The sequence below is a fragment of the Schistocerca nitens genome, chromosome 2, assembly GCF_023898315.1.
Source record: "Schistocerca nitens isolate TAMUIC-IGC-003100 chromosome 2, iqSchNite1.1, whole genome shotgun sequence".
Classification (NCBI taxonomy): Eukaryota; Metazoa; Arthropoda; class Insecta; order Orthoptera; family Acrididae; genus Schistocerca; species Schistocerca nitens.
The window spans coordinates 509,182,658-509,195,348 of NC_064615.1; the positions used below are offsets into that span (position 1 = coordinate 509,182,658).

Here is a 12,691-nt window from a genome sequence, read left to right on the forward strand (position 1 = left end):
GGCCATTAAGGCCTTCGTCAACACACACACACGCAAACACAACTCACACACACGACTGCAGTCTCAGGCGACAAGTGAGGTTTCAGTCGCCTGAGACTACAGTCATGCGTGTGAGTTGCATTTGCGTTGAGTGTGTGTGTGTGTGCGTATGTGTGCCTAGTGCTGATGAATACCTTAATGGCTGAAAGCTTCAATTGTGAGAGTCTTTTTGTTGTGCCTATCTGCGACTCGGCATCTACACTGTATGGTGAGTGGCAACTTTCCTTCTCATAATATTGTTACGTTCCATCCTGGATTTTCCGTTATTTGATTTTTGACAGTGTAAGAATTTCACACATTAATGTCATAGCTGACAGTTAGTAGTCCTTCCACTTTATCATTCCCCAAAACAATTAACAACCTGTGGTATTCATATTTTTAAAACATAGTTTCGAACTTCGCCAAAAGTTACAAATTTTCGTAGTTCATTTTTCCAAAAATAAAAAGAAAAGAAAAAAGCTCAGAATTTTGTATGTTTTAATCATGTCGCATAGTATTGGAAACAAAGTATTTATTGAAAATAAATTCAGATTATTACTTTCGGTTTCTTTATTACAGTTTCTCAATTTTCTCTTTCGTTACGATATTTTCACTAATACTCTCATATAGAGAGGTCTGTAGCGTTTTAACAAATCATCAGAAAATCAAACTTTTGGGGAAGTAACATGCAGAACGTCAACATATATTTCAGAAAACTTTGAAGTAGTGATGTGACACGCTCACTCTTGTCCTCTATGATGTGAGATGAAATTGCCCAAACAATCATTGTTTGATACCTGCCATGATGAAGAATGAGGCAGCGTTTTCAGTAGTTTTTTCTGATTGCATTGATGACTTCTAGCGAACGATCTGTGCGCTACTCAGTGTCAACTGTTCTTCCAATGTTTCGGAGACCATTATCCTTTTGTGCAATCGGATATCAGCTACTTCTCCCCACCCCTCCCCCAACCATCTCACATTAGCGCTTAACTAAATTTTAGACCGAAAATTAATTTTCTTTGAACATTTGCATTTTAAAACTGACGAAAGAAGAATGATATTAGTTATGCAGATCTTTTACTAAACTACGAACTAGTGAGTCAATGAGACAATTGTGATGCTTATTTCTAACAACCTCGGTTTGTATAATTATAAAGCCGTTCTCAGTGCAACACGCATACCACCCACAACTCCTTCTCAGAAAAGAAAGCCAACTGTTGACATTGAGGGTAGATACTTGTTACAAAACATGTTTCCTCTACACTACTCCTCTCCCTAATGACACACACTCTCTGCACCCCTGTTTAAAACCAACCAAGTTAAAATGAGTACTAAGGCGTTCTGTTTGTAAAGGCGTTTTCCTATTTAAGACGTTCTGTTTGTAAAGCACTTATTTGTTGGACTCTTAACTTCTCCAATGCTTTGTGTCTGAACACTGACACCAATAATAATAATAATAACAAAATGACAATAATACTGTGCAGCCTACAGTAGTTGTTACATATTTACTGTTGTTCTGTGATGGCGATAAGTCAATTAGTTCGTTCATTGTTGTGAAGTTAGTAACGAGGCAATTTACGGTCTACTGTGGGAACTACATCGAACTCTGAGAAGCCAGTTTCATTAGATATTAAAGCTTGCTTGATATATGCACAGTGATTTAGGTGCCCTTGACTATGGGTTTTATGCCACCCACAATGCCTTCAAATACCACACTCATGATTTTCATAATCTCTTGCCCAATGCACACAAACTATTAGTCCTATAGGAAAAAAGAACAAACTTTTTGTAGGAAATTTAATATAGCTAAATTTTTTACTGGGATACGTTTTCGCTAGAGGGTTTAGATTTCGAATTATTCCAGAAAAACGTACAAAAGTGACCATCAAACTCGTTTTTCTTGAATAACTCGAAAACCGTGACCTCCAGCGGAAATGTATCCCATTACAAAATTTAACTGCATTATATTTCCTACAGAACGGTCCTGTTCAGTTTTTTTCTGTAGGACTAATAATTTGCGTGTAGTGAGCGAGAGAATATGAAAATCTTGCGCGTTGTTTTTGAAAGTGTCGAGTGTTGCATAAAACCAACAAGTAGGGGCAACTGTATCACGCTGTATGTCTCAATTTTACTGTCATACATGCATGATACAAAGTATGCTTCTATTGGGTGGACTATGTGAGGAAATATTCTTCTTACATTCGTTTCAAAAGCTGCAACTTCCACCATAATGTGTCACACATGCTCGTATTTATAAAAATGTATTTTTGATACATTATCTAATCAGTTTACAATATTACGAAATAGAGACAATAGTAATGCTCTTTCAAAAATATTTTAGTTTCGTGACCGAAACACAATTGAACCCTTTTATTTTTACCCTTATAAAACTAAATTTTACCCCTCAGGTGGTAATTACACGTGGATTTGGAACAGCTGCTCTAAAGCAACAGTTGAGACGTGCCTAGTGTAACCCCGAAAGTGCTTCATGAACGAACCATTTCCGATTCACTTTGGAATACTCAAACAGTTTAATGGTGCATAATTCCTGGCTCGCACGAATGAATAGAATTTTCGTTACCTGTTGTGATGTTGCGAACGGATTTTGTATTTACTTGATTGTAGTTTTTTGAAGGGTTCCTTACACCGATGGACGCAAGCCTGTTTTTGAGTTATGGTAAAGATGTGTGGAATCCATCATGAACAGATATTTTCACAGACACTTGTCCATTTACAGTCGAATGCACTGCACTCTTCAATATGCCTATAGACCGAACACACAGAAGATAAATCCCTGGCGCTTACGCCTGCCGTATCACCTTCAATCGGTCGCTCTCTTTGACCCAGCCAAACACTGACGAAATTGCAAGTAATTTCAACAAGCCTTTCGAATACCATTGTGTTGTGAAGCCCTGCTACAGAAAATGAATTTTTGTACTTAACAGCGGTGGCAGCTGGTCTATATGTATTGAGTAATATTCGTAAAAACGCCAATTAAGATTCATTAAATTTTTTGCAACGATTTCTTGGAAAGTGTTAATACCTGCATTGTCTGGTACTTACCTAACATAACTTTTCTGGGCTATCTTTGATCAGTTTATTATACAGGATGTTATAAGTGCAGATGTTGTGATCACTGGTACCTTAATATGTAAATGCTTCTGTGTTTTAGTTGTTTTCTCTCTGCGTATAATTGCCTTTCCGAAAACACATCACATAGTTTACTTTCTGATGTTTTCCGCATGGTCGTAACTGCACCACTATGTGGACTATGCCTGTCGGTATAGACTAACCGTTTTGTACTCACGTGTTCACACTTCAGCACCTGACCTGCTGCCCATGGCACAGTGAATGTTGTTAATGTTTCCCCCATGCCAGAACGAATTTTCACTCTGCAGCACAGCTGACACTGATATAGAAACTCCTGGCAGATTAAAACGTTTGCTGGATCGAGACTCGAACCTGGGTCATTCCCTTTCCTGCAGAAGGCAAAAGTAGTAGGGAAAAGAGAGCACCACTGCACTCTGCATTGTTGCCAAATTTATTCGAGATGGAGTAACCATGTTGGTGGCAGATATGGCAGTGCCACAGTGACGTCATGGCGAAAAATTCAAATTCTAGCCAGATAATAGGTCTACTGGGCTACTTGAACTAAACTAATCCAAACACTCACTCCTCCCACCACCCTCCCTCCCCCTCTATTAGCCCCCCTCCCTTCCCATCCCCTCCCTCCATACGGAAATTGATGGGAAAAGGACTCAGTCTGTGGTGGGCTGCTGGGTAGTTTGAATATTTTTGGTAAGTTCCTGTGGCACCAAACTGCTGAGGTCATCGGTCCCTAGGCTTACACACTACTTAATCTGACGTAAACTAACTTACGCTAAGGACAACACACACACCCATGCCTGAGGGAGGACTCGAACCTCTGACGGCGGGGGGGGGGGGGGGGGGGCGGGGGGAGCCGCGCAAACCGTGGCAAGGCATCTCAGACCACACAGCTACCCCATGCGGCACTAACATAGTCTACACTTCTTCACTTAAAACATGTCTCATCGTATATACAGGGTGTTTCAAAATTACTTTTACAGTCTTTGGGGACAGGTTCAAATTTGGCTGACGTCCGTCTGTATGACATTGTATGACAGTCTACACTTACTTATGGTAGTCTATGGTAGCCTACGGTTTTACAACTCTCGTTACGCATGATTGTATCCATTGTGATTGTACTGGGGCATGCTTTCGTTCTGGATTGGTTGCCACATTATTGAACAGGAACTGTTTCCTTTTGTTCTCTCTGTGCTAATACGATTGAAATGTTGCAGGTAGTACAATACTGTCCCGCAAGCTCCGGCTGCCACAGTTTGGCCCAGGACTTCCGTTCGAAGACTACGCCGCCATGGCTCGGAAGCGCCAGCAGCGCCAGCAGGCGGATGAGGCGAGTGGCGGCGCGGGTGGCGGAAGCGGGGGTGGTGGGGGCGGCGCCTCTAGCAGCGACAGCGAGCCCATCTCCAGGGGCGGCGAGCTGCGTGCCACCGGACCAGACCCTTATGAGAAGCTCAAGTACTTCACTGGTACGTGGCGACCTTTTGTTTAGCCCACTGGCAGGGGACAAAGAGTTGCTACATGCAGCAATGATGTCAGAACAGGAGAAAATCTTCTGCAGTAGGTGACTATCGCAATGGCGATAATATTCGACATGGTGTATGATGACTACAAGGCATCAGCTGAGTGTAAGCTCACCAGACAATGAATGCACCGCAGTATTAACTGCTTTGCTGTACCGTATTTATCGAGAATCTCTTGCGCAAATTACAGTCCCATGTGGTGCAGGTGGCTCATGTCTTATCATATATACAGGGTGTTTCAAAATTACTTTTACAGTCTTTGGGGACAGGTTCAAATTTGGCTGACATCCGTCTGTTGCAAGATCCTAAAGCAAATTATAATCTCAAACATTATGTCGTTCCCGGAAGCAAGAAAGCCTTTCTTAAAAAATCAGCATGGACCCAAGAAAAACCACTGATAGGAAGGACAGCTTGCTTTATTCATGCACGCCATCTCACAAACAGAAAATGCAAGTGGACAAGTAGACTCCATCTTTACCACATCGTCGTCTCATAACCAAGAAACTGTCATACGGTATGTCCTCGTAAATATGTGATTGACTAGAAGAATATCATACTAAAGGAACCCAGCACATTATACAGGACGCCGGATATTCCACAGATAAAAAGGTAACATTGGGTGTGCCTCAGTTAAGCGAATACGATTACTCATGTTTTAAAAATTTGCAGAGGATCAGCAGCATTTTAAGATTGTTTGCTGACGGTGCTGCTGTGTACAGGAAAGAATCGTCGTTGAAAATAGTAACGAATAGCGGAAATGACTTAGACACTATTGTTGCTTGGTGTAATGCATGCCAGCTCCCATTAAATATGGATACATAAGATTATGCATGTGCTTTTACATCTACATCTATACTCTTCAAGCCAATGTGAAGTGCATGGCAAAAGGTATGTCCCACTGTGCCAGGTATTAGGGCTCCATTCACGTATGAACACTAGGAAAACTAATTGTTTAAACCCCTGTATGCGGACTGTAATTAATCTTATTTTATTCTCATAATGCCTATGGGAGCGATATTCAGTGGGTTGTAGTATACTCTTAGATCCGCTATTTGAAGCTGGCTGTTAAAACTTTGTTTGCAGACTTTCTCAGGATAGTTTCCATCTATCTTCCAGGGTCTGTCAGTTCAGTTCTTTGAACTTGTTAGTGACACTCCCCTGCGTGTCGTACAAACCTGTGAGCATTCGTGCTGCCTTTCTTTGTATAAGTTCAATATCGCCTGCCAGTTCTACCTGATACTGGTCTCACACACACTTGAGCAATATTCTAGGATGAGTATCATGAGTGATTTGTAAGCAATCGTCTGCATTCCCCCAGTATTCTACCAATAAACCAAAGCCTGCTACCTGCTTTACCCACGACTCTGCCTATGTGATCGTTCCATTTCGTGTCTCTACAAAGTGTTACGTCCAAGTATGTAGTGGTATGAGTTCATAGATTCCAACGGTGACTCACTATATTGTATTCATAGGATACTATGTTCTTTTCGTTTTGTGAAGTGCACAATTTTACGTTTTTGAACATTTAAAACAAGCTGCCAGTCATTGCATCACTTTGAAATCTTATCAAAGTCTGTCTGAATATTTGTACACCGTCGTTCAGATTGTACTTCATTGCAGATAACTGCATCATCTGCCAAAATTCTGAAGTTACTATTAATATTGTCTGCAACACCATCTATATACAATATGAACAGTAAGCAATCCTACATACTTCACTGGGATATACCTGTAGTTACTTCTATGTCTGTCAGTGACTTTCAGTCAGAGATAATATGTTGTGATGTTGTGTCTTACCTACCAAAAAATGCTTAGTCCAGTCATGTATTTCGTCTGGTAGCCCATATGATCGTGTTTTTGACTATAAGCGTAGGTGTGGGACAGAGTCAAATGCTTTTTAGAAATCGAGAAATATTACATCTACCTGACTAGCTTGATCCATGGCTTTCAAGATATTACGTGAGGAAAGTGCGAGTTTGTTTTCAAAATGGCATGACTTGTATGGAGGAGGTCGTTCTGTTCGAGATACCTCATTATGTTTGAGCTCAAATACGTTATCAGATTCTAAAACAGATGAATGTCACTGATAATCGACTATAGTTTTGTGGGTCTCTTCTGTTACCCTTCTTGCAGGCTGGACCCGTGCTTTCTTCCAGCTATTGGGCACAGTTTTCTGTTCGAGGGCTCAATGATATATTACAGTTAAGATGGGCTAATTCGTCTGTGAATGGGATGTAGAATCTTATATGGATTCCATCGGATCCCGGAGCTTTGTTCAGTTTAAACGTTTTCAGCTGTTTCTCGACGCCTCTGATACCAATATCCTTTTCATTTATCTCTTCAGGGTACAAGAAGTACATTGCCTCAAAACGCCTGGGTTTTCCTTTGTAAAGGAACATTTGAAAATAGAGTTAAGCTTTTCTTCCTTTGCTTTCCTAATCTCAACTTCGTTTCCAGTCTTGTCCATTAGCGACCAGGCACTAACTTTTGGTACCACTAACAGCCTGTATATTAAACGAGAATTTCTTGTGGTTATTGTTCCCATGCTCAGTGATTGTGCACGAGAAAAGGAGCATCATGTGCACCTACCTTAGCAGTCACAATGTAGCTGTTCAACATAAAGTATTTCAAGGAAGCATATCCAAATACACGGTCCAGTCAAGTTAATGTGACCAACTGTCAAAATCATGAACAACCACCCTTTGCAGCGTGGACGCTCAGGAAAAGAGTTAGTGAGGTTCTGGAAGGTACTGACAGGGATGTGGACCCATGCCGACACTAGCGCCTTTGCCAGCAGCCTATGTTTCTCGATTGAGGCTCCATAGCACTAGCAGCCCAGTTGAGGCTGTCACACAGATTCTGAATTGGGGTTAAATCCAGGGAGTTTGGTGGACAGGAGAGTATGACAAACCCACATTGCACTCTTTGAACCATGCATGTACACTGCGCGTTGTTGTGACACGTTATTTTGTCCTGTTGGTACATGGCGGCAGTAGTAGGGCAAAGTGGGCATGGCCCCATTCTGCATATTCCATAATTTATTCAAGATGGCGGATCTAATATGGTGGCCATAGAAGTGGCATCACTGCACTGACGTCATGCCTCCTCCCTCGCTGCTACAGCTACACTTGCAGGTCTGAGTTATTGGAATAGCTCCTCTCACTCTTATCAGTTTGATTGACTGCTTAATTAAATTGATCGATTATTAACCGTTCCCCTCTGGTAAATCCCCTCCCCTCCCGCCTCCCCTCCCCTCCCCCAGAAAATAGCGCGAAGTTCAACTTACATAAGGACACTGCAACATAACACAGCTACCTCCACTTACCTAAGAAAATGGCGGGAAAAAGGACACTTGGGCTACCTCCACTAAACTAAGTCATCCGACCGCCACCTCTTCCTAGGAATGGGCTGGAAAAGGACTCTGCCTGTGTTGGAGATAAGTCTTTATTTTCAGTCTTTATTTAAACAATTAGAGGCAGTACCACCATCAAGTGTGTTCACCCCGAGGTCAGGAGTCCAACTGACCTAGTACACAGTACTGTCACCAGATGGCGCTGCCATCCCTTCCATGATGTAATCCAAGACGGCAGTCTGTTGGTGGAGAGGAAGGATCTCATAACAGGAAATTCAAGGATACATTCTTTATTTATAAAAAATCAGTTTGTGTTGTTGGATTTCCCTTGCTCATCATTCTCTGCTGTTTGGAAACATGAGGATCTTGTAAGTATTAATTACATGAGGCAAACATGTTGCATAACCTAGTGTTTGGCACTGTATTCTGGGTGTCTTAACCTAATGTTTGGCCCTTTGTCGGCACTTAACCTATTGTTCTGTTAAGTGGTTTTCCATGTCACCCCCTTTGGTTCAAATGGCTCTGAGCACTATGGGACTTAACATCTATGGTCATCAGTCCCCTAGAACTTAGAACTAGTTAAACCTAACTAACCTAAGGACATCACACAACACCCAGTCATCACGAGGCAGAGAAATCACCCCCTTCTCCTTAAACTATTGTACCACCTTTGATACCAAATTAAGTAATTAGTTATGTCCTCCAACCATTTTCTGGTACAGTTTTCGAATTTCACATGCTATTGAACGCCATTTCTGGCGCATTATTCTTTGTTACCCACCCCCTTAAACTACTGTGCTGCATTTTACATAAAAATTACATAAATTAACATAGTGTTCTGCACTTAACCTGCCATTCTGCTCTATGTCACCCACTCACACACGCCCTCCCCTAAACTATTGTACCACTAACATCACATTGATATAAAAAATTTATGCAAATTAATGAAATCGATATTCTTTACGTGTATGGGATAGTTTTTTTTTTATTTGCAGCACCCTATTGGTCGGTGAAATCGATGGAATATAGTTTAAACAAAAGATCATTAATAAAAAACACATCCTGCCACTCGATGCCCGACGCTGATGCTGCCAACTCCACACACATCCGAACACTGTTGCAGAGGCAACGGAAAAAGCATGCGAAGTTCAGAAGAACGCGAAATCCCGAAGATTGGCTAAAATTTACAGACGCGCGAAATTTGGCACAGACTTCAATGCGAGATGCTTTTAATAGGTTCCACAACGAAACATTGTCTCGGATTTGGTAGAAAATCCGAAGAAATTCTGGTCGTATGTAAAGTACACAAGCGGGAAGGCGCAGTCAATACCTTCGCTGCGCAGTGCCGATGGTACTGTTACCGACGACTGTGCCGTTAAAGCGGAGTTATTGAGCGCAGTTTTCCGAAATTCCTTCACCAGCGAAGACGAATGAAATATTCCAGAATTTGAAACACGAACAGCTGCTAGCATGAGTTTCTTAGAAGTAGATATCTTAGGGGTTGCGAAGCAACTCAAATCGCTTGATACGGGCAAGTCTTCAGGTCCAGATTGTATACCAATTAGGTTCCTTTCAGATTATGCTGATACAATAGCTCCCTACTTAGCAATCATATACAACCGCTCGCTCACCGATAGATTTGTACCTACAGATTGGAAAATTGCGCAGGTCGCACCAGTGTTTAAGAAGGGTAGTAGGAGCAATCCATCGAACGACAGACCTACATCATTGACGTGGGTATGCAGTAGAGTTTTGGAGCACATACTGTATTCAAACATTATGAATCACCTCGAAGGGAATGATCTATTGATACGTAATCAGCATGGTTTCAGAAAACATCATTCTTGTGCAACGCAGCTAGCTCTTTATTTGCACGAAGTAATGGCCGCTATCGACAGGGGATCTCAAGTTGATTCCGTATTTCTAGATTTCCAGAAAGCTTTTGGCACTGTTCTTCACAAGTGACTTCTAATCAAGCTGCGGGCCTATGGGGTATCGTCTCAGTTGTGTGACTGGATTCGTGATTTCCTGTCAGGAAGGTCGCAGTTCGTAGTAATAGACGGCAAATCATCGAGTAAAACTGAAGTGGTATCAGGTGTTCTCCAGGGAAGCGTCCTGGGACCTCTGCTGTTCCTGATCTATATACACTCCTGGAAATTGAAATAAGAACACCGTGAATTCATTGTCCCAGGAAGGGGAAACTTTATTGACACATTCCTGGGGTCAGATACATCACATGATCACACTGACAGAACCACAGGCACATAGACACAGGCAACAGAGCATGCACAATGTCGGCACTAGTACAGTGTATATCCACCTTTCGCAGCAATGCAGGCTGCTATTCTCCCATGGAGACGATCGTAGAGATGCTGGATGTAGTCCTGTGGAACGGCTTGCCATGCCCTTTCCACCTGGCGCCTCAGTTGGACCAGCGTTCGTGCTGGACGTGCAGACCGCGTGAGACGACGCTTCATCCAGTCCCAAACATGCTCAATGGGGGACAGATCCGGAGATCTTGCTGGCCAGGGTAGTTGACTTACACCTTCTAGAGCACGTTGGGTGGCACGGGATACATGCGGACGTGCATTGTCCTGTTGGAACAGCAAGTTCCCTTGCCGGTCTAGGAATGGTAGAACGATGGGTTCGATGACGGTTTGGATGTACCGTGCACTATTCAGTGTCCCCTCGACGATCACCAGTGGTGTACGGCCAGTGTAGGAGATCGCTCCCCACACCATGATGCCGGGTGTTGGCCCTGTGTGCCTCGGTCGTATGCAGTCCTGATTGTGGCGCTCACCTGCACGGCGCCAAACACGCATACGACCATCATTGGCACCAAGGCAGAAGCGACTCTCATCGCTGAAGACGACACGTCTCCATTCGTCCCTCCATTCACGCCTGACGCGACACCACTGGAGGCGGGCTGCACGATGTTGGGGCGTGAGCGGAAGACGGCCTAACGGTGTGCGGGACCGTAGCCCAGCTTCATGGAAACGGTTGCGAATGGTCCTCGCCGATACCCCAGGAGCAACAGTGTCCCTAATTTGCTGGGAAGTGGCGGTGCGGTCCCCTACGGCACTGCGTAGGATCCTACGGTCTTGGCGTGCATCCGTGCGTCGCTGCGGTCCGGTCCCAGGTCGACGGGCACGTGCACCTTCCGCCGACCACTGGCGACAACATCGATGTACTGTGGAGACCTCACGCCCCACGTGTTGAGCAATTCGGCGGTACGTCCACCCGGCCTCCCGCATGCCCACTATACGCCCTCGTTCAAAGTCCGTCAACTGCACATACGGTTCACGTCCACGCTGTCGCGGCATGCTACCAGTGTTAAAGACTGCGATGGAGCTCCGTATGCCACGGCAAACTGGCTGACACTGACGGCGGCGGTGCACAAATGCTGCGCAGCTAGCGCCATTCGACGGCCAACACCGCGGTTCCTGGTGTGTCCGCTGTGCCGTGCGTGTGATCATTGCTTGTACAGCCCTCTCGCAGTGTCCGGAGCAAGTATGGTGGGTCTGACACACCGGTGTCAATGTGTTCCTTTTTCCATTTCCAGGAGTGTAAATGACCTGGGTGACAATCTGAGCAGTTCTCTTAGGTTGTTCGCCGATGATGCTGTAATTTACCTTCTAGTAAGGTCATCCGAAGACCAGTATCAGTTGCAAAGCGATTTAGAAAAGGTTGTTGTATGGTGTGGCAGGTGGCAGTTGACGCTAAATTACGAAAAGTGTGAGGTGATTCACATGAGTTCCAAAAGAAATCCGTTGGAATTCGATTACTCGATAAATAGTACAATTCTCAAGGCTGTCAATTCAACTAAGTACCTGGGTGTTAAAATTACGAACAACTTCAGTTGGAAAGACCACATAGATAATATTGTGGGGAAGGCGAGCCAAAGGTTGCGTTTCATTGGCAGGACACTTAGAAGATGCAACAAGTCCACTAAAGAGACAGCTTACACTACACTGGTTCGTCCTCTGTTAGAATATTGCTGTGCGGTGTGGGATCCTTACCAGGTGGGATTGACGGAGGACATCGAAAGGGTGCAAAACAGGGCAGCTCGTTTTGTATTATCACGTAATAGGGGAGAGAGTGTGGCAGATATGATACGCGAGTTGGGATGGAAGTCACTAAAGCAAAGACGTTTTTCGTCGAGGCGAGATCTATTTACGAAATTTCAGTCACCAACTTTCTCTTCAGAAAGCGAAAATATTTTCTTGAGCCCAACCTACATAGGTAGGAATGATCATCAAAATAAAATAAGAGAAATCAGAGCTTGAACAGAAAGGTTTAGGTGTTCGTTTTTCCCGCGCGCTGTTCGGGAGTGGAATGGTAGAGAGATAGTATGATTGTGGTTCGATGAACCCTCTGCCAAGCACTTAAATGTGAATTGCAGAGTAGTCATGTAGATGTACATGTACATGTAGGAGCTGGGATTCCCCAGTGGTCCCCAAGAAGGGCCAACACGGCCATCAGTTGCCAAACCACACATAGGTGTCAGTTCAGATCCCGCAAGGATGAGGCGGCGCCATCTCTTTCATACATGACAGCTGAGAAATACCTGTCACAACACTTATTCACCTGGGCACCGTTGCTGGCGTGATGACGCATACCTACAGTGTGGGTCCATCGCCGAGAGAGATGCTGCAGCGCTTCCCAGAATAGCACAGGGTGCATTCTTCCTGGCAAT

General features: G+C 43.8%; 1 protein-coding gene across 2 annotated transcripts in view; it reads left to right on the forward strand.

Moving 5' to 3' along the window:
* The window catches only part of LOC126236485 (uncharacterized protein KIAA0513), a 273,756-nt gene that overhangs the window by 125,759 nt on the left and 135,306 nt on the right, over positions 1 to 12,691 (forward strand). The window contains exon 3 of one of the 2 annotated variants that reach the window (XM_049945828.1): positions 4,341 to 4,589. The exons of the other annotated variant lie outside the window; for it this stretch is intronic. Coding sequence (XP_049801785.1) covers positions 4,341 to 4,589 — 249 coding nt within the window. The remainder of the gene's footprint in view (positions 1 to 4,340; positions 4,590 to 12,691) is intronic. 2 annotated transcript variants of the gene reach the window in all.